Genomic DNA, 18,678 nt, shown 5'->3' with positions numbered 1-18,678 from the left:
GTCACTAAAAGCAGTAAAGTACGATTTTACAAACAGCAGCAGATTTACAGCGTTGAATCTGAAACCACCGGTGCTTCTGTTTCCGTGTTTCCGGGTTTCCGTGTTTCCGAGTTTCCGTGTTTCCATGTTTCCGTGTTTCCACGTTTCCGTGTTTCCGTGTTTCCACCTTTCCGTGTTTCCATGTTTCCGTGTTTCCACCTTTCCGTGTTTCCGTGTTTCCGTGTTTCCGTGTCAGTCCTGATGGGTCACTGTTCAGCAGCACATCGTCACGTGGCTCCTGGTCTTTAAAATCCTTCCTGTATGAGCTTTCATAATAAAAGCGTTTTAATGTGCAGGCAGCGGTAGACTTTTACAGTGAAGGCTTAATTTCACACGGAGTCACCTGCAGCTCCTCCGTCAGCAGCGGCCTCCTGTAAAGCCGGTTCCTGCGGTGTTTATTGCGAATCTCTGGTCAGAAAGGTTCCGGTTCCTGGAGCCGGAACCCTCTGAGCTCTGTGTACGCAAGACTGGACAGCCAATCACAGCAGAGGACAGCGGGTCGCCATGGTAACCGCGCATTGTTTGGGGAAGGGCAGCCTCGGTGTCAAACCTCAGCGGAAAATAAAAACCCTGAAACCGGTGAGTTTCAGAACAAACGCTTTAACGTTCACCCGTTCGTGTTCCCCTACGGTTCTGATGATGTTCCTCAACGGTTCTGTTCCTCAACGGGTCTGATGATGTTCCTCTAGGGTTCTGTTCCTCAACGTTTCCATTCCTCTTGGATTCTGATGAAGTTCCTCTATGGTTCTGTTCCTCTACGATTCTGTTCCTTTAGGGTTCTGATGATGTTCCTCTATGGTTCTGTTCCTCTACGGTTCTGATGATGTTCCTCTACGGTTCCGTTCCTCTACAGTTCTGATGATGTTCCTCTAGGGTTCTGTTCCTTTCAGTTCTATTCCTCTATGGTTCTGATGATGTTCCTCTACGGTTCTGTTCCTCTAGGGTTCTGATGATGTTCCTCTAGGGTTCTGTTCCTCAATGGTTCTGTTCCTCAACGGTTCCATTCCTCAACGGTTCTGTGCCTCTACCGTTCTGATGATGTACTCTACGGTTCTGTTCCTCTACGGTTCAGTTCCTCTACAGTTCTGATGATGTTCCTCTATGTTTCCGTTCCTCTACGATTCTGTTCCTCAACGGTTCCGTTCCTCTACGGTTCTGATGATGTTCCTCTAGGGATCTCTTCCTCTATGTTTCAGTTCCTCTACGGTTCTGGTGATGTTCCTCTACGGTTCTGTTCCTCTAGGGTTCTGATGATGTTCCTCTAGGGATCACGTCCTCTATGTTTCTGTTCCTCTACGGTTCTGATGATGTTCCTCTAGGGTTCTGTTCCTCTACGGTTCTGTTCCTCTAGGGTTCTGATGGTGTTCCTCTAGGGTTCTGTTCCTCAATGGTTCTGTTCCTCTACGGTTCTGATGATGTTCCTCTACGGTTCCGTTCCTCTACGGTTCTGATGATGTTCCTCTAGGGTTCTGTTCCTTTACGGTTCTGTTCCTCTACGGTTCTGATGATGTTCCTCTAGGGATCTCTTCCTCTATGTTTCAGTTCCTCTACGGTTCTGGTGATGTTCCTCTACGGTTCTGTTCCTCTAGGGTTCTGATGGTGTTCCTCTAGGGTTCTGTTCCTCAATGGTTCTGTTCCTCTACGGTTCTGATGATGTTCCCCTACGGTTCCGTTCCACTACGGTTCTGTTCCTCTACGTTTCCATTCCTCAACGGTTCTGTGCCTCTACCGTTCTGATGATGTTCCTCTACGGTTCAGTTCCTCTACAGTTCTGATGATGTTCCTCTATGTTTCCGTTCCTCTACGATTCTGTTCCTCAACGGTTCCGTTCCTCTACGGTTCTGATGATGTTCCTCTAGGGTTCTGTTCCTTTACGGTTCTGTTCCTCTGTGGTTCTGATGATGTTCCTCTACGGTTCCGTTCCTGTAGGGTTCTGTTCCTCAACGGTTCCGTTCCTCTAGGGTTCTGATGATGTTCCTCTATGGTTCTGTTCCTGTAGGGCTCTGTTGTGGTTCCTCTACAGTTCTCTTCCTCTGCGGCTTTATTAATCTAATGTGCGCAAGTTATTTTCCGGTAAAATGGGATGAAAAATAACAATAAAAAGAAAAAAAACACGTTCTTGTCGGTTCTATCAGTGAGCTCACGTGGATCCCGGCCAGCGGGTTAATGCACCTGAGCGGGTCAGCTCAGGTGCATTAACCCGCTAACACCTGTGTTTGTGTGCAGAGCCTTTAATCCATACTGATGCATCACATTTGATCAGCTGTCACGTTTGACTGGTAACTGCAGATCTCTGTGGATCAACGTGCTGGTGAAGAACGTGAAATATTTCCCTCTGAACAGTATAAAAGCGGAACATGATTTAGAGACGATACAACGAGCCGGTTGAGAACAGCCACCGGCCGGTGCGTTCGCCACTCTTCGCCATTACAACCGGTTGTCATACATTTAATTGTCCTTGAACCGATCGGAGGCCAGAGCCGACTGCAGGCGTCACCGGACCTAATCGATCGTTCTGCGGTTAAACGACAGAACTGAATTATTGTCAGATATTTCTCTGTTGTAGAAACGTCTGCAACAGACTGACCGGAGTCTGACCGGCAGTGATCGGTCACGTCGCGATCAATACTCAGCCGGTAGTAACGTTTAGCTGAAGATCCACGTTGACCCCCTGCTGGGATAACAAACGCTCTGTCTGTGTGATGTCAGATGGCGGGGACGTCGAGGCACGATCGAGAGATGGCGATGAACGCCAAACGTCGGCTGTCGGCGTGTTCGGACCCGGTGGAGAGACTCCGGCTGCAGTGCCTGGCCCGAGGATCGTCGGGGATCAAGGGTCTGGGCAGGTGAGCTCCTCACACATCTACACCTGCTCGGCCGGTGGAGGATGAGGATCCAGGGGAGTCGTGGAGTCAGTTGCTCTGGATTCGTTAGTGACATGCCCGGTAACGCGTGTGGTATCGATCCGGGTGGCGGTCTGCTGTGTCGGTGTAGTTGAACCGGACACGGGGACAGAGTTGAGCGTTGGGCTCGTCTCCGTCCGACGGCTGCGGCCCGCAAAAAGACGCGGTCAGTGATGTCCCGAGCTGTGACACGTGTGCCGCTGCTTGCCACTGCTCCACCGCATCTGTCTGACATCTGGAGTTGGATGGTTCATACAGACGCACGGCGAGCTCGTGAAATACGCCATCGCTTACATGTCATATGATAAAACCAGTGCTTCGCTTCAGCCACGGTTCAAATGATCCGGTGTTTCATGACAGAAATGACTCCCAGCAAGTGCTCGTACCGCAGCAGGAATGTTCATGCAGGACTCGGACTTGTAATGGAGTATTTTCACTCGAGTACAGAATCTGGGCAGTTGGCGGTGCCCGTCGACAGCCCTCAGCTCCGCCAGCGGCTGTCAGCTTTTCTAACCAGACCCGCTGGATGGAAAAGCAAACGCTGTCAACGTGTAGCTGCTCGTCTCCTTCTGTTCCGGAGACGTCTCACTGCTGTTACATTACGAGTTGATACTAAGGGCGAAGCCATTGGTTCCTTCTGAAGACGTAATCCTCTACAAACGGGAAGAAACGCTGCGTTTGTTTGGGACTATTTTCAGCGGCGGATTAATCCACATTTGGTGCTGTAGTGCACTGGTGCCCGACCTTTTTGGCTAATGACCCCCCCTCGTCACAGATGATGAGCATTTTTCCCTTTTAGATCGTCTCACCTGAAGGATTTTTAGAGGCCTGAAGAGGCGGAGCTTTCCAGTATTTATAGAAAATTCAAACATTTGAGTACATTCAAAAAAAACAAACAGAATTTTTCATTTTTTCTATCACACCCCTCTGATCATCACTATTAAAACTGCCATCTTTTTAAGTCTTTTCTGTCAATAATTAAATCCTAAAATCCCCATTTTTAAAAACATTAGCAAGAAAAATCATCAAGTTCAATGGGAATTTAAACATGTTTTCTACAGAAATCAACTGGTTTCAGGATGTCATGAAAGAAGAACGAAGGAAAACGAAACTTTGGAAGACGCAGCGTAAGACCTTTTGACCCGGATACATCTTTACATGAGGGTCACGAGACAAGAGGTTGGACTCTGCTGGTTTCACGTTTAACGAAGTGTCGATTTTGATGTTCCCATGTTTTTTAATGTAAAATCTTCATATACAAAATAACCAGTAACTGAAGTTGTCAAATAAATGCAATATTTGACAGTATTTTCCTCAGACATTTGGTGGAGTAGAGGAAGGAAGTGGCAGAAGTGGAAATACTCGAGTACAAATACCTCAGAATCATAATGAGGTACAGCACTGGTGTTAATGTTCTTGTCCGGTGGCGGCTTCATGTTTAAAAGAGTCGAGTGAAACTGAGAGTTGAAGTGTTTCTTCAGATGCCGTACATGCGGTACATGTACGACTGCTTCAGGTTCTTTGCGCTTGACGGTTAGGAGCTGACGCTGGTGTTTTTCTGTTATAAATCAACTCTGCATTGTGCTGCACTCGAGCCTGTGTTACGGGTGAGTGCAGGATGTTGTGATGCGTATGGGTTTGTTGTCACATCATTGTGTTGTTGCCAATTCTGTGGTTTTGTTTGCTGATGTTCGGCTGTAGACTGTTCTCCTAACCTGCTGAAGTAGCTCTGCATCTGCCCACAAGGATCCTGTCGGGTCATTAATACTCCTGCAGCGGAGGTGGGAAGAAACCAAGTACATTTACATTTGAACATTCTGTACTTTGATATTTCCATCTTATGCTACTTGATACTCCTACTTTACGGCGTTCATCTGGAGAGACTGTTTACTTTGCAAAGTAGGACTCGATGCGTTGCTACAGATTAAACACCCAACAGTAGTTAGAACGAGCTCCACCTCTTCCAGCTGCAAATATAAAATGTTGTTTACATGTTATTGCATCAGTGATACTTACATAATATAATACATATTATAATATTCATTCTGCATAACATTAATCATAATAATATAAATATTCAATCTGCATAATAAGTACTTTTTCATTTGATACTTTGCGACATTTTTGTGGATGATACCTCTGTATTTTCACTGAACTGAAATGTTGGACGCAGGCCTGACTTGTGGTATTTTTACTTTTACTGAAGTACAGGGCCTAAATACTTCGTCCTAACGCCAGTTGTTCTCAGCAGAGTGCTCTTAGTATTGCAAAATTAATGTCGTAATGTGTTAATGTGTTTGTCAGAACCTTCAAAATAATGGACGATAACAACAACCGCTCCCTGGACTTCAAGGAGTTTCTGAAGGGTTTAAACGACTACGGGATCCTGATGGAGAAGCAGGAGGCCACGGATCTGTTTCAGCACTTCGACCGCGATAGGAACGGGACCATCGACTTCGACGAGTTCCTCATCACTCTGAGGGTAAATACACGGATCGGTTCTTGCACAGGTTACAGGTCACAGGTGCCGATTATCTCATGTTTCTCAACCTCCACGATCTGGGACCTGCAGCCCCCCATGTCAAAGGCCAGGAAGGAGGTGGTCATGCAGGCGTTCCGGAAGCTGGATAAGACAGGTGACGGGGTGATCACCATTGAAGACCTGCGGGGGGTTTATAACGCCAAGTACCACCCCAAGTATCAGAACGGAGAGTGGACAGAGGATCAAGTCTTCAGGACATTTCTGGACAGCTTTGACTCTCCGTACGACAAAGATGGAAAGGTAAGAAGCTCTCGACGTCTTGTCTCAGTGAATGCTGCCGCTTTTTTTATCAGGTGGTTTAAGTGATAAGTTTCTGTGTTTGAAGGTCAGTAAATGTGTCAGATTCCCACGTATCTGCTGCTTCTGCACATGTCACATGACAGTGACAGATCTCTTCCATATGAAAATGCTGTTGGTCCTTAAAGGTCATTTACAGAATACTGACAGAAGTGTAAATTCATGTCGGCATTACTCTCTGAAGGTGACCCAGGAGGAATTTATGAATTACTATGCCGGTGTGAGTGCGTCCATTGATACAGATGTCTACTTTATCGTGATGATGAGACACGCCTGGAAACTCTGACTTAGCGCCGCTCTGGTAAACAAACTCACCATACGGGTGGCGGAAGGAAGGCGGTAGAGTTTTCCATCTCAGGGTGTTTTCTATCTCAGAGAAGTCTGTATTTTCATTTTCTACAAGGAGTCTCCTCATCAATTAATCTGGAAATATTCTGCAGAGTATATTGTATGGTTGTTATTTTAAAAATATACCAACAAGAGAAAAATACATATTGAATATGTCAAAATGAGGCTGTATTTGGACACAAAGAACCATACAAGATACAAACCTCAGTAGTTATTTCTGTCTGTTCAGTCACTTTAAATGTAGCAGGTTTATCAACACTTTTCACCAAACCTTATTCTCTCTAGTTCAGCTCAGACCTGAATCATCCTATTCACTTTCTGGACTCTGCTCACACGTCTCTTCGAACAAACAGCCTCACTCGCTGTTTCCATCCAAATATGAAGCCAATTTTGAGTTTTTCCTGTAAAAATCATTTATTTTATGGTTAATTACCTAGTGCGTCCTCACTTGTTTTGGACTTTTCTTTGTTAGACTCTTTTTTAATGATGACCCCCGTAAGGGGTAAATAAAACATAAAGGGAATAAAATAAGCAGACAGCAACACTTGTTGTCCAGCAATGGTAAAATATAATAAAAAGAAAAAATCCTAAGTAGACACATTTAGAAATGAGCAAACAAGCAACTTCTGCTAAATACTCGACTCCTAATGATGATGATTAATAATTTTAGTGTTGAATAATTTTCTGTGATATTGTTCAGTGAATCAGTTTCAGTTCAAATGTGCGTGAACACAGAACAGCAGCGTTCCTCTGGTTCCTGATACAAAGAAGCAGCATCCAGGCTAAAACTGAGCCACATTTAGGAACTGAAATTTACTGTCTGTTAAACTCTGATTCAATCTGTAGCTCTTCATTTTTAAAGCATTAACGAACTATCATTTTTTAAGTTGTACGTTTTTTTTTTATGCTAGCCAAATAAAACCCAGTTTAATCAGGTTGAGTATAACGTCAGTAAGATGAGGGCTAACCCACGTAGCAGCTAATATTAGCTAGCATTAATGCTAGCTAAGCTACTTTGTTGAAATAAAATATCTTTTATAAAAACTGAGAGAATACTATAATAAAACATGCTGGTGGAAGCGTTTCTTCCCGAATGCTGCTCGCTGAGCCACTGAGTTTATTTAAAGTGTGATAACCTTTACAGGGAGCTCTTCAGTGGATGGTTAACATTAGTTAGAAGTTTAACTAGTTGGCGCGCTAACAGTTAGCCCTGCCTGACATTTACCTGACACAGTTAGATTCATGCACATATCTTATTTTGAAATGCTAAAGAAACGGAGGAGGTTAAAGTGAGAGAAGTGAAGAGCGCTGCCGGCCCGGGACACGGCAACGTGAAAAAGAACCTTTCACCTTTATTTTCAACCTTTTCTAGGTTCCCTCGGGTTTTGGAGGTCAGAAACCCAGGGTTCCTAATGACAGACGTCACCTTGATCTCCTGTCAAACAGGTACACAGCGTCAGACCACAGTCACCTACACCTCTCTCTTAAAACTGGCTCCCACGCTTCAATTAAAGTTCTGTAGACGGAGCTGAGCAGAAACAGTCTGCAGTTATTATAAAACCTGAGCCCAGGTTGAATGTGTTGTGATTTATCTCCTCGAGTGAACCACGAATATCTCCGCCATCATTCAGTTTCTGTAGCGAAGTTAAACACTACATCTTGTTCCTCTTTAAATTAATGGAGACTAATGTTTTGTCAGTTTGAGAGACGGCGTGTAAAGGAAAAGCTAGGATTGGAAACCCAAAGCTGAAGTATTGATCTTGAAGCCCGAGCCCCAAACTATGAATAGGTGTGTGAATAGGTTTTCAACACAAATGTGATTTTGATTAGTCTCTGGAATGTCTTTGAATACATGACTAAGTTTATTTTTTCATTAAATACACTCCTGAAAATCTTTTTGTTAGCTTGATATTTTCTAAATATGAAGGTTTTTTTTGAACAGTTTTTTTTTTGTCCCCATTTGTCTCCAAGCCGTCATCATGCGGCGAGTTCGTTTCGATTCACCTCACGGGTTACGTCTTTCATTATTCTCTCATTTGGCTGATTTGGATGGAAACCAGCGGCTGTGGGCTCGAACTAACGGGTTAATCATACTCGACCTCCCACCTTTTCTTTCCTCTCTGTGGTAAAACTCTGTTCACACTTTGATCCTGTCTCACGCTGTGACTCAACAGTAAAGAGTTTCTTCCTTTCGACAGGTGACCAGAGAGGAGTTTGTCAACTATTACTGTGGAGTCAGCGCCTCCATTGACCACGACGTCTACTTTATTCTAATGATGAGAAATGCCTGGAAGCTCTGAATCAAATCAGAGGAATTGAACTGTCCTTAATTATGCTGAAGACAGATAAAGTACGTGGCCTTTAAACAATCAGGATGCATTTGTAATGAATTACCATTCTGGTGTGTTAAGTTCATTAGATCTATAGCTTTGTAATCAGCTAGTTATAAATAATTTCTTTCAAAATAAAGGTAGTGAGTATCATGGTTTATAGAGTGATTCTGGTCACTTTGTCAATTTTTAAAAGTAGTAAAATAGTAAAATATAAGTTAAAATATTATCTTAATGTGTACCCTATCATGTTGTAATGTGGGTAAACATGAGGAGACTTTAGGTTTCATTTCCATTTTTCTATTTTATTGTACTTTGATATGCAACATGATTGGTGTTGTTTAAATAAAGAAATATTGGCTAAACAATATTTCATAATAGGTACAATGAAACATTAACATAAAGGTTATACTGTGTGTTTAGTACAGATTAATGTGGAGTGAAATGTGACAGACAGGTGTCTTAATTCTGAGAAAATAAAGCATTGATACATTCTGTGTATTTATCCCAGCTGTCGCTGTAAAGAAACATGAGGTGTAGGTTGTGTCAGATGTTTTGAGAAGCAGCGTTGTTTTATTGTCTTTGGCGTTTCCATGACTCAGAGCAGAAACAGAAACAGTCCCGTAAGGTCGCTGCAGCACATCCACAGCTCACCTGCAGACTGCTAGGTATGATCGTCATGAGGGGGAATGTGGGCCGAGTGCTTTATAATAATGAGACCGGCCCGTTCCAGACCACACCAGGAGTCTGTATCTGACGAGCTCAGATACAAGCAGCTTTCCTCCAAAGGACCTCGCAGGTGTTTTTGCATGTTTTAGTCCATCAAAGATGTGTAGTAAATCCTTCCACAGACAGGTGACAGATGAGTACAGATGCCTCCCTACAGGTTTCTGTCCATAAGGAGCTGGGAAGCTGTTCTGAGGGCTTGTGGTGGAACACCTGCATGTTCACGTTGGTCTGACATGTGTGCATTATTTACATAACATAAAGCAGGTTCTTGGGGTTTTAGTGGCCATTTAGGAAGTTGTAGAGGTCCTTTAGGAGGTTGTTGTGGTCCTTTTGGAGGTCCTAGTAGTCACTGAAAAGACTCTAGGGGTCCTTTAGGTGGTTCTGGTGGTCATCTAGGAGATTTTAGGGGTCCTTTGTGGTTATTGAGGAGGTTCTAGAGGACCTCTCTGGGCTCTAGGGGTTCCTATAAGTGGTTCTGTTGATCATTGAAAAAGTTCTATGGGTCCTTTTGGGGGTTCTCGGGGATCCCTTAGGTGTGATCACTGAGTAGGTTCTACTGGGACTAGATAGGAGTCCTTTAGATGGTTGGTGAGGTCCTTTTGCAAGCCCTTGTCGTCCCTGAGTAGATTCTATGAATCTTTTAAGTGGGTCTAGTGGTCCTTTAGATGGTTCAAGGGATCAAGGAAGAAGTTCTAGGTGGTTCTAGGGATCTAGGTTGTTGGTGGGACAATTGAGGAGATTGTAGAGGTCCTTGGGTGGTTCTTGTGATACGTCATGTGGTTATCTTAGTCATTGAGAAGGTTCTAGTTATTCTTTTGTTGTTTCTGGTGGTCCTTCAGGTGGTTGTTGTTTTCCCTTTAGGGGTTCTAGTGGTCAGTGACGAGGTTCATCGAGGGTCCTCTACTTGGTTCTAAGGATCGTTTCTGTGGTTGTGGTATTCATTGAAGAGGTTACTCATAGGTCATTTAGAAGGATCTGGTTTGGGTTTTTTTGGCTCTATAGGGGATTCTGCTGGTCATTTAGGAGGTTTTACAGTCCTTCAGGTGGTTCTGGTGGTATTGAGGAGTTCTAGTGGGCTTTAACAAAGTTCTGGGGTCCTTTTTAGGTGGATGAACACCTATGGGAGACTTTGTATTGATGTGTTAAACAGCGCACTCCACATTTGAAGAATCTATGGCAAGGAGCACTAAAGCTGTTCTGGAGACTCTTGGTGGAATCACGCCTCACTAGTATTCTTTAGATTTAAATTTACTTTCATTTGTCACCCGGCGCTACATACATTTTGAGATTACCCTCCAGACAGCAACAAGAATCCATTTATTTCTGTTTGGTTGAGACATGCAGACTTTAAACTTGCTTGAGACAGGTAATGCTCTGCGTGTCCAGCGAAAAGATGAATTGACCCTTTAACCAGTAAGCTGCTGTGTGGGACTGTTCTCTGGAAAAATTAAAGTATCGTGTAAGTTGTAGTAAAACACATGCAGAAACACTGGTATGATATTCTTAGATTCCTCCAACAACCACCTCTGGACGACAGCAGAGGACCGTAGGAGGTACAGACGGGTGACGAGTTAAAGGAAGAACCTGAAAAATGAGCAGAGAAACAGGGTGACAGTGCCCCCGTCCGGAGGGCCGGAGGGGTCACCGAGTGGTTGGATCAGTATGAGAATGATGGGAATCCCGTGCTGTGGCCTTCACAGTCACCAGATCTGGTGCTCAGCTGTGGGAGATTTTGGACCCACGCCCGAGACAGCGCTCTGCACCACCATCATCAAAGCACCAGATCAGGGAACATCTTTAGGAAGACCGGAGTCCGTCCATCCAGTAGAGTCCGGAGACTTGGAGGATCAATCATGAGGAGAACTGAAGCTGTTCTGGAGGCCGGTGGTGGCCCAACACCTGACGAAGACACTTTATATTGGATTCTCCATTCACCTGTCACCCGTCTGTATGTCAGCATACAATGTGCGAGACATCATGAAAATATGCTCGATATAATCATATGGCATCAAAAGCAACAACATGCACAAAAAGCTACATTTCAACGGCTACAGATCAATAACTGGCATTTATCAAACTGCTACATTCTGTGAAATAATAGATATAAGGAAAAGATAAGATAAAAGTAAAAATTCTCCGCTTTTACTCGCAGACCTGAGAATAAAAGCTACTTATCAAATTTCTGATGCACAAACTTTAAACTGTTCTTTTTGTAATCTGTGACAGAGGAAACTGCCCCTCAATTGCTACAGAAGATTTAATGTTAACTAAAAATAAAATCAAATCAAGTGCGCTTTGCAGAGTAACATATCACATTATGTACGGTTTGTTTTTGAAGAATGAAGAGTGGCCCAGTTGTAGAGCAAATCCCCATCTCTGATCAGTTATCCCTGGTCTAATCAATCACGTTATCAACCATGTGATAGGTCAGAGCTTCTCTTAAATGTTCCTCCATCACTTCGCCGTCAGTAGGAGCGAGTTTCTTGATAACAACTTGTCTGCTCCTCGGTCGGCTCTTTAGATAAGTGGTTCCCAGCCTTTTTTGCTCAGGATCCTTTAAAGCCAAGCAATATCCACTTGTAACCACTCGTGCCGGGTTCTGGTCATAGTGTGGACAAAAAACAGATTTTTCCTTCTCAGATTGTTTGATTTGCAGGATTTTTAGGGGCATGAAAAGGTGGAAGATGCCAAGAGTCTTCAGCCATGCTACAGCTCTGTGGGGCTGGACTGTGGAACAAAGTCAGTAGGATTCGTCCTCTGGACATAGTGGACGTCTGGAAAAACGTTGATGGAAATCTGTCCAGTAGTTGTTGAGATATTGAGTGGTGGGCCGACAGACAGTATAGAAGCAGAGGAGGGATTTCTACTTCCACGGTGCATGGAGAATGAGAAAAGCCTTCAGACCGACAGACATTATCATCCACAGACTTGCTGCTCACGTGGCCGTAAAAAAAAGAAAAAAAAAGATGTTTTCATTAAATTTATGTGCCTTCTCAGATTTATCTTTGGACCTCATGGGGGTCCTGAGCCCCAAGTTGCGAAGCACTTTGTTAGAGCATCTTAAGGTGTAATTCTCGGAAGTTTGATAAACACTGGCTCTGGTCCAGTTCCTCGTCGTGACCTACTTGATCTGATAGAAACTGGACATGGTGACGTAGGCCTCCTCCTGCTGACTCACTTCAAACGCCTCAGCCTCGTTTCCTTCGCTGCCGCATTCAGGCTCAGGTGTCTGAGGTCTGTCCCCAAGCGGGAGGACGTTGACGGGGGAAGGACTGGCGCTCTGGAGGCTTCCCTCTCCGTCGGAGGAGATCCTGCTCAGCAGGGCAGAGAGCTCCAGCTCCTCTGTGCTGACGCTGGTGGTGCTCCTGCAGTCCGAGCTCTGGGTGGAGCAGGGACCGTCCGGCTGAGTGCTGTCGGCAGCCGCTGGACTGATGGAAGGCTCCGTTTCCTCACACGGCTGCACCTCTGTTTTCTCCATCGGGTAGACCTTAAGGGTGCTGAACACTTCAGGTTTGAAATTTAACAGAAGACCCTGCACAACCAGAAAAACATCACATTTAGTTTTCATCGGTAGCTCCGGTTTTAGTAAAGCCTCACGTACAGGCGACAACCAGCTCTCCAAGTTAAACGTAACACACTGTAACTGTCCACGACACAGACAAGTGTTGTCCGATGTGATGTGGCTGTCAGTCGTCAGAACCTTCCAGACCTGCTATAAATACCCGTCTTAAAAATCGCTCTGGCATCTCTATAGTTGTTGTTTGTTTGTTTTTGTTTTTTTTTTTTTGGGGGGGGCTCATCCTCACACTAACTGTGGTGAAATCAGTTCATTTTCATGGACTCGCTCGTGGGGGCATAATAGATGTGTTTGAATCTGTTGTGTCCAGTTTGCGGCATTGACCAATAACGGTGCTGAAGGCGGTTTGGTGATTAGCGAGAAGGAAGCCTTTACCGGATGAAATGACGAACAGCCCTGAGAACAACATGTCGGACGGCGTAAACGGCCCAGTGCGGAGAAGACGTTGTGACCGACTGGTGCCGACGTGTTCCCGGCTGCCCAGTGTGTTAGCAGTTAGCTCCCCGGCTACAGCAGTTCGCCCTGTGAGTCGCCCATGCATCCCCACGACTCACGACTAAATGTTTCACAAGGACTCGGATTAATTTCACTGACGCTGTTGTTTTTCTTCAGCCTCACAGTAAAAGTACTCACTTTATTTGGCTTGCAGATCTGCACCAGTGTGTCTTTAGGATGTGGGATCCTCGGCCACATGTAAGTGATTATTCTGTGAAGATAAAAGAACAGTCGGATTAATATAAGGAACGCGTGTAATTGCGCTTATTTCCTGTTAAGAAAGCAGAAATGCCGTACTTGTTTTTCCGGAAAATGACACTGAGAGTCACCACCACCACCAAGGCGATGAGAAACACAGGCAGTTTGTACATCACCTCCTCCGTTTCGTGTGTCTCTTTTTGGACGTCTTCTTCCAGAGGAAAACAAAGCAGGACACAGTTAGGTCAATAAGGTCACTACTCTCTTCTGTCTCCTAGAAAGGTTCGTACCAGCAGGATCGGATTGGATGTTCTTACTAGCAGGAGTGGAGAAATTGAACGTTTCACTCCACTCGCTCCAGCTGCCCCTCAGAACATTCACCGGTATGGCTCGCACTGCGACGTGATACTCGGTGCTTTGAAGGAGGTGCTCCATGTCGACCTTCATGTTGTTCTCTGATGAGACGTTCTGGATCTGTGGTCAAACAGGGAAAAAACGGTCCGAATCCAGTCATCACTGGTCGAAATAATACTGAAGCAAACTAGTCTGTGGGCCCAAATATAAGGCAGTCCTGATAATACCACGGCCATGTTGGGAAAGTTTGGGACAGTTGGGAGACCTGGATACCATGAATCTGAGGATCAGACAGTCCACATCCTGAAGCCTTTAGTCTAGTAAAAGTGAAACATGAAATACGTCCGTTGAAGCTGAACAGAAACCACAGTTGAGTGGCTCGTCTGTCAGTCGCAGACTCTTCAGAGACCGTTTCACACCTCAGTCTTTCTGAGCTCGTCATCTGCGATTCTCGGCCGTTTGACGGATTTTGTCCCTGGTTCATGTTCTGAAGTAAAGCCGGAGACGCTGTGAACTGGTGTTCACCTGTCATGAGTTTATTTAAGCCTAAATAACCGAACACTTTCTGGGCTGAGTAACTCTCCCAGACTCACTATAAACAGACTGAAAACTCTCAGTAGCCTGGCGTTATTTATAACGCTACAAACAACCCATAATGCAACACTGTCTGTAGAAGATTCTCTCCATTCAGAAGAATGTCTGATTTTTGTGGATAAATCGTAATTGTCTAAACACAGGTTCCTAAACATCCGACGACCTCCCAGTTGTCAAACATAATTCCGGAAAAAAAATCTCTCATATATTTGGGCCAGTACAGTAAATCAGATCATCTACCATTTTCTTGTCGGCGGTCCAGATGTGCAGCTGGAACAGTTGATTGTGTACTTTCAGGTAATCATTGTGGTACGGAATCCGAAAGCGAATGACAGCCTGGTTAGACTCCTGGTTGAAAGTGACGTTCCACACCCGAGGACTTCTCGGCTTAACTGCAGACACACAACGAAGAACCAACAGACAGCGGTGAGCGCGGTGCGGTGTGGCGGAGGCCGAGGAAACCTGCTGACAGCGGAGTTAAAGCTGCATTGACTGATTTGTTCCTGTCCACTCGGTGGCGCTGACGAATGGCAAGGCAATTTGGTCAGATTCAACAACCCTACGACTGATGGATAAAAGAGAGAACGTGCAGTATTTGCGTTGCAATAGAGCCGTGTAAATGCCAACGGAAGAGACCGTTGGAGTTCATGCTGCACTTTGCTGGTTTAGTTGTATTCATCTTGGCTTTAAGTCAAGAACAAAATAAAACCAATGATCTTCAGCCTCGTCTCTCGTGAAAACAAACATCTTGCCGTCCTGTATTCTTGTGCTTTTACGTTCTGCTGGGATTTTAATTTCTGTAAATTCAACGTGAGTGTGCACACAGAGCTGCTTAGAGGATTTTACTTATTTTCTTCGGGTCGACGGCGGTTGTAATCTGGCGTCCTCTCTTTGAGCGAACTGTCAGGTTGAAAACGACCACAGGTTGGTCTATGGAGCGGATTGTGTCTCCAACATCCTCCACACACTTCAGACTCTTCATTGTCGTACTGTAGTCGGTGTGACTGTGAACAGAAGAACAGTGATTTCCGTCGTTAACCAAATCTCCGCTGGAGTGAAGGATGATACTCAATGTTATTTAAAATGTTTTACCACAGGGTCATTCTCTCGATGCTATCGCCCTCATCGTCGTCTTCATCATCCTCGTTGTCGTTTCTGCCTCTGAGCAGCTGACAGGTCAGACTGCTTCCTTCTTTGGTGATATGAGAGGTGCAGCTGATTCTGGGCTCTGAGGGAAAACGGCAACGACAGTTTCCATCATTCACAAATACTCCACTGATGCTCGCCTGTGACGCTGCTGGACTCACACCGGACAGTTAACAGAAGTGCTGATCAAAGAAAGTTATTACTTTCTTAACAGTTAAAAATGGTTTAACAGAGGACAAGACAGACAGTAAAAAGCTAAGATGACTTAAGATAATAAAAAGTAACATAATACTACCCAGGAGATCTGAAATCATACGAGTCGGTTAAAAGCCGGGGTAAAAGGTGTGTTTTCTCGCCGACGTTCAAAGGAAAAGTTGCGGTCGGGATTGCGAACAGGAACTCACTCCACAGTTTAGGTGCCATGACGAGAGTTGCAGATCGAACTTAACACTTTCGACTGAACACTGGGAAACAACGGGAGCCCAGTGACGGATACTAAAGATGGAGCTATGTGTTCTCCTCTGGGGGTTCCAGTCAAAAGCTGCTTTTTCACTGAGTTACCGTGATCCTGACCGGATGAAAGACACACGCGAGTAAGTTGCTCCGGTGTGGCAGACAGAAATGGTTTGATGTTGAAGATGCTTCTTAACTGAGAAAAACAAGACGGAATATCTCCCTTTATGTGGTTGACAAAGTTCCGGCTTGAATCTAGAATGAATCCCATATTTCTGGCAGGCAGTCTGGGGTAATATCCTCAAAGCAGTTTGAGCGCAACCGAACCTGACAGGAAGATGAAACCCTGCATCGCCTGCGTAAAAATGAAACGGTATGATGTGGCTAATCCTGAGAGCCGGGGAAAGCGTGTTGACTGACAACAGAGCGTCGCTCTGAACATGTCTAATCTGCATCGAACATCTCTGCTTGTTCAACGCCACGCATGACATCGTGAAATCTCACCGGTGACCTGCCACCTTGACCTTCCTGCTCCCACCATCCTCAGGGTTACGAACTGTGTCACACCGTCTCACGCACCCGCACGCTGCCGAACGCTTTGATGCTCCAACATCTGTCGCCTCCGGGCCGTTAAATGGGAGAATTGTTTGGCCTCACGTTAGAGTCCCTTTAAATATAAAAATAATTTTAGCCTTTGGTCTGTTGGTTGGGACATTTAATGACGCCCCCTTGTGCTCTGGGATGTTGTGATGGCGTTTTAACTGTTTTCAAATGTTTTGTAGAGTAGAACTGATTAAGTGCAGCCCTTAACCCTGCCGATCTAGTCATTCACTCTGACACCACCCTCTGAACGACATTCACAAAAATTAAGAACTAATTCTGGCCCTAGACTTTTATCAGTGTGGTTTTCTATCCACTGACTGTTACAACCTCTCGTAATGTCTCAGTAACGCTTTACTCTATAACTGACTCTGACGCAGCTGTGATCAAATCTCAGTTTTTGTCAGCGTCTCTGTCACCGGCTCCGACTCCTCCGTCAGTGGAGGCTGCTGGAGGAACAGACGATGAACCACAACACGGTAAAACGCAGGATGGAGTAATATAGAATATGTAGAACAAACACTGAGCATTAAGAAACAATGAAACATGTAGTCAGACCTGCTTTAACTATAAACTACATGACAGTCTGTTATGATCCTCCCGCCAACCCTGGCTTTATAATCATTTATACTGAATATGAATATGTGGGGGGTTCGGGGTTAAGTAAAGTGTTACCGGTATTCTAACACTAACTGCATTAAATATCATTTATCAACTAAATTTCCACAATCTCTAACCTGATATATAAAATATATATATAGTATTTGCTGAGTGACATAACCCAACATCAGAGTGAAGATTTGGGGTTTTAAAAAAATGATTTTTAAATAGCGACTAGAGGTTAGGTGACACCTGGGGGGGGCTTTAGCCCTGAATCTTTAACTGTTCATCAGACGTGACATTATTGGTACTGAACCCAGACCAGAGCCGTGCAGGAACCAGTGGGTTGGAGCAAAGCGCTGACAGAACAGCAAACTACTTTTACTTTACGTTCATTCGGATGTGTTAAAAGATGCAAAGCTTTTTTTCCTGACAGTTAACTGTGGTTCAAATAACATGAAAATGAAGGGTCTTTTTTGTAGAGCACTCAGTTATAACTCATTATGTGTCGGTCGAAGCATTAACCCAGACTCATTCAAAGATTTCAGAGCTAGGTCCCAGACCCCCAGGGCTCCTGAGTGACAGTGTCACGATCTGAAAACATTTCAGGATCAGCTTTGGACTCGTTTCAGCTCAGGCACAGGACCGGGCCACGAGAAACAAATGCATCACTGATGTAAATACATCTGGCATTTTAAATGGTCTTCTCACCCACGTCAGTGTCTCCGTCTCCACTCTGAGCCTGAGCTCCAGCCGGTAGCAGCAGCAGCAGCAGCAGCAGCAGCAGCGGGGGCGGCGGCGGCGGCACAGCGATCCTCCGGCCAAACGGCATCTCCTCACCTGGTCTCCTGACGGCTGCACAAACAAACTCACCTGACCTGCAGCGCTCTCATAACCCAGCAGTCTCACCAGCTGAGAGCTTTTCTTGTCAGCAGGCAGGGAGAGGAAGGAGGAGTGGCCAACGTGCAGAGGAAGGGGGAGGAGGGGTATTGTTAGGTTGCTGGAGCTCTTTGCTCACAGGATGTTCTGTAAGTCAGAAAAACATCTTTGTTCAGCAAACAGCAGGTTGCGTGCAATAAGAAGACAGATGGGTTATTGGACAGTTGACTGCCAGTGCTCAGAGCAGATCAAAGAGTGTAAACACAAGGATTTAACAGGATTTCACTCACAGAAACACTAATCCTCTCATTACATCAAATACACTGCCACAGTATGTTATCGGCTTCAATTTAAGCTCGACTGACATTAAAAGCCTCCGTCCGCTACCTGCTCAGCAGCAAACAGCAGACGGACACAGGTAGAGACCAGCTGGTGAACACGGCGGAGCGTTTAGCAGCTAAAGAGCCAGATGTTTCCATCAGGAGCCGGTGGAGACCAAAACCAGAGCTAAGAGGGAGGGAGTACTGGACCTAGACTCATCAGGTGACACAGACACCAGATCCAATGAAGGATCATCATGTTGCTCTGTAACTG

The 18,678-nt window shown here is 45.1% G+C and overlaps 2 protein-coding genes across 4 annotated transcripts; one reads left to right on the top strand and one right to left on the bottom strand.

The window, feature by feature from the left end:
• Nucleotides 1–234: 234 nt before the first annotated feature.
• capslb (calcyphosine-like b) lies at nt 235–8,805 on the top strand. 2 transcript variants are annotated; one of them, XM_040158042.1, is made up of 6 exons: nt 235–618; nt 2,749–2,885; nt 5,247–5,424; nt 5,515–5,724; nt 5,966–6,082; nt 8,328–8,439. In XM_040158042.1, exons 1-5 carry the CDS (start codon nt 544–546, stop codon nt 6,065–6,067), a joined length of 702 nt encoding a protein of 233 aa, XP_040013976.1. In that variant the 5' UTR covers nt 235–543; the 3' UTR covers nt 6,068–6,082; nt 8,328–8,439. The 2 variants fall into 2 exon arrangements, with proteins under 2 accessions (XP_040013976.1, XP_040013977.1); XM_040158043.1 differs by lacking the exon at nt 5,966–6,082 and having other exon boundaries at nt 8,328–8,805.
• il7r (interleukin 7 receptor) lies at nt 8,759–18,048 on the bottom strand. Of its 2 annotated transcripts, none has more exons than XM_040158039.1 (8): nt 17,917–18,048; nt 15,499–15,634; nt 15,253–15,410; nt 14,647–14,798; nt 13,776–13,932; nt 13,558–13,669; nt 13,399–13,471; nt 8,759–12,720 (listed from the first exon to the last, which is right to left on the bottom strand). In XM_040158039.1, exons 1-8 carry the CDS (start codon nt 18,035–18,037, stop codon nt 12,310–12,312), a joined length of 1,320 nt encoding a protein of 439 aa, XP_040013973.1. In that variant the 5' UTR covers nt 18,038–18,048; the 3' UTR covers nt 8,759–12,309. The 2 variants fall into 2 exon arrangements, with proteins under 2 accessions (XP_040013973.1, XP_040013975.1); XM_040158041.1 differs by having other exon boundaries at nt 13,558–13,666.
• Nucleotides 18,049–18,678: the final 630 nt, after the last annotated feature.

Source organism: Xiphias gladius, chromosome 20 (assembly GCF_016859285.1).
Source record: "Xiphias gladius isolate SHS-SW01 ecotype Sanya breed wild chromosome 20, ASM1685928v1, whole genome shotgun sequence".
Lineage (NCBI taxonomy): Eukaryota > Metazoa > Chordata > Actinopteri > Istiophoriformes > Xiphiidae > Xiphias > Xiphias gladius.
This window is presented reverse-complemented; position numbering and strand designations above follow the sequence as displayed.

Bases quoted from the DNA above. Each gene is read 5' to 3' on its own strand.
- capslb (XM_040158043.1), top strand. From the start codon at position 544: ATGGTAACCGCGCATTGTTTGGGGAAGGGCAGCCTCGGTGTCAAACCT. The intron at 619-2,748 runs GTGAGTTTCAGA...GTGTGATGTCAG, and splicing joins AAATAAAAACCCTGAAACCG to ATGGCGGGGACGTCGAGGCA. The intron at 5,725-8,327 runs GTAAGAAGCTCT...TCCTTTCGACAG, and splicing joins CGTACGACAAAGATGGAAAG to GTGACCAGAGAGGAGTTTGT.
- il7r (XM_040158039.1), bottom strand. From the start codon at position 18,037: ATGCCGTTTGGCCGGAGGATCGCTGTGCCGCCGCCGCCGCCCCCGCTG. The intron at 15,411-15,498 runs GTAAAACATTTT...TTCTGTTCACAG, and splicing joins ATCGAGAGAATGACCCTGTG to TCACACCGACTACAGTACGA. The intron at 12,721-13,398 runs GTGAGTACTTTT...CTGGTTGTGCAG, and splicing joins AGATCTGCAAGCCAAATAAA to GGTCTTCTGTTAAATTTCAA.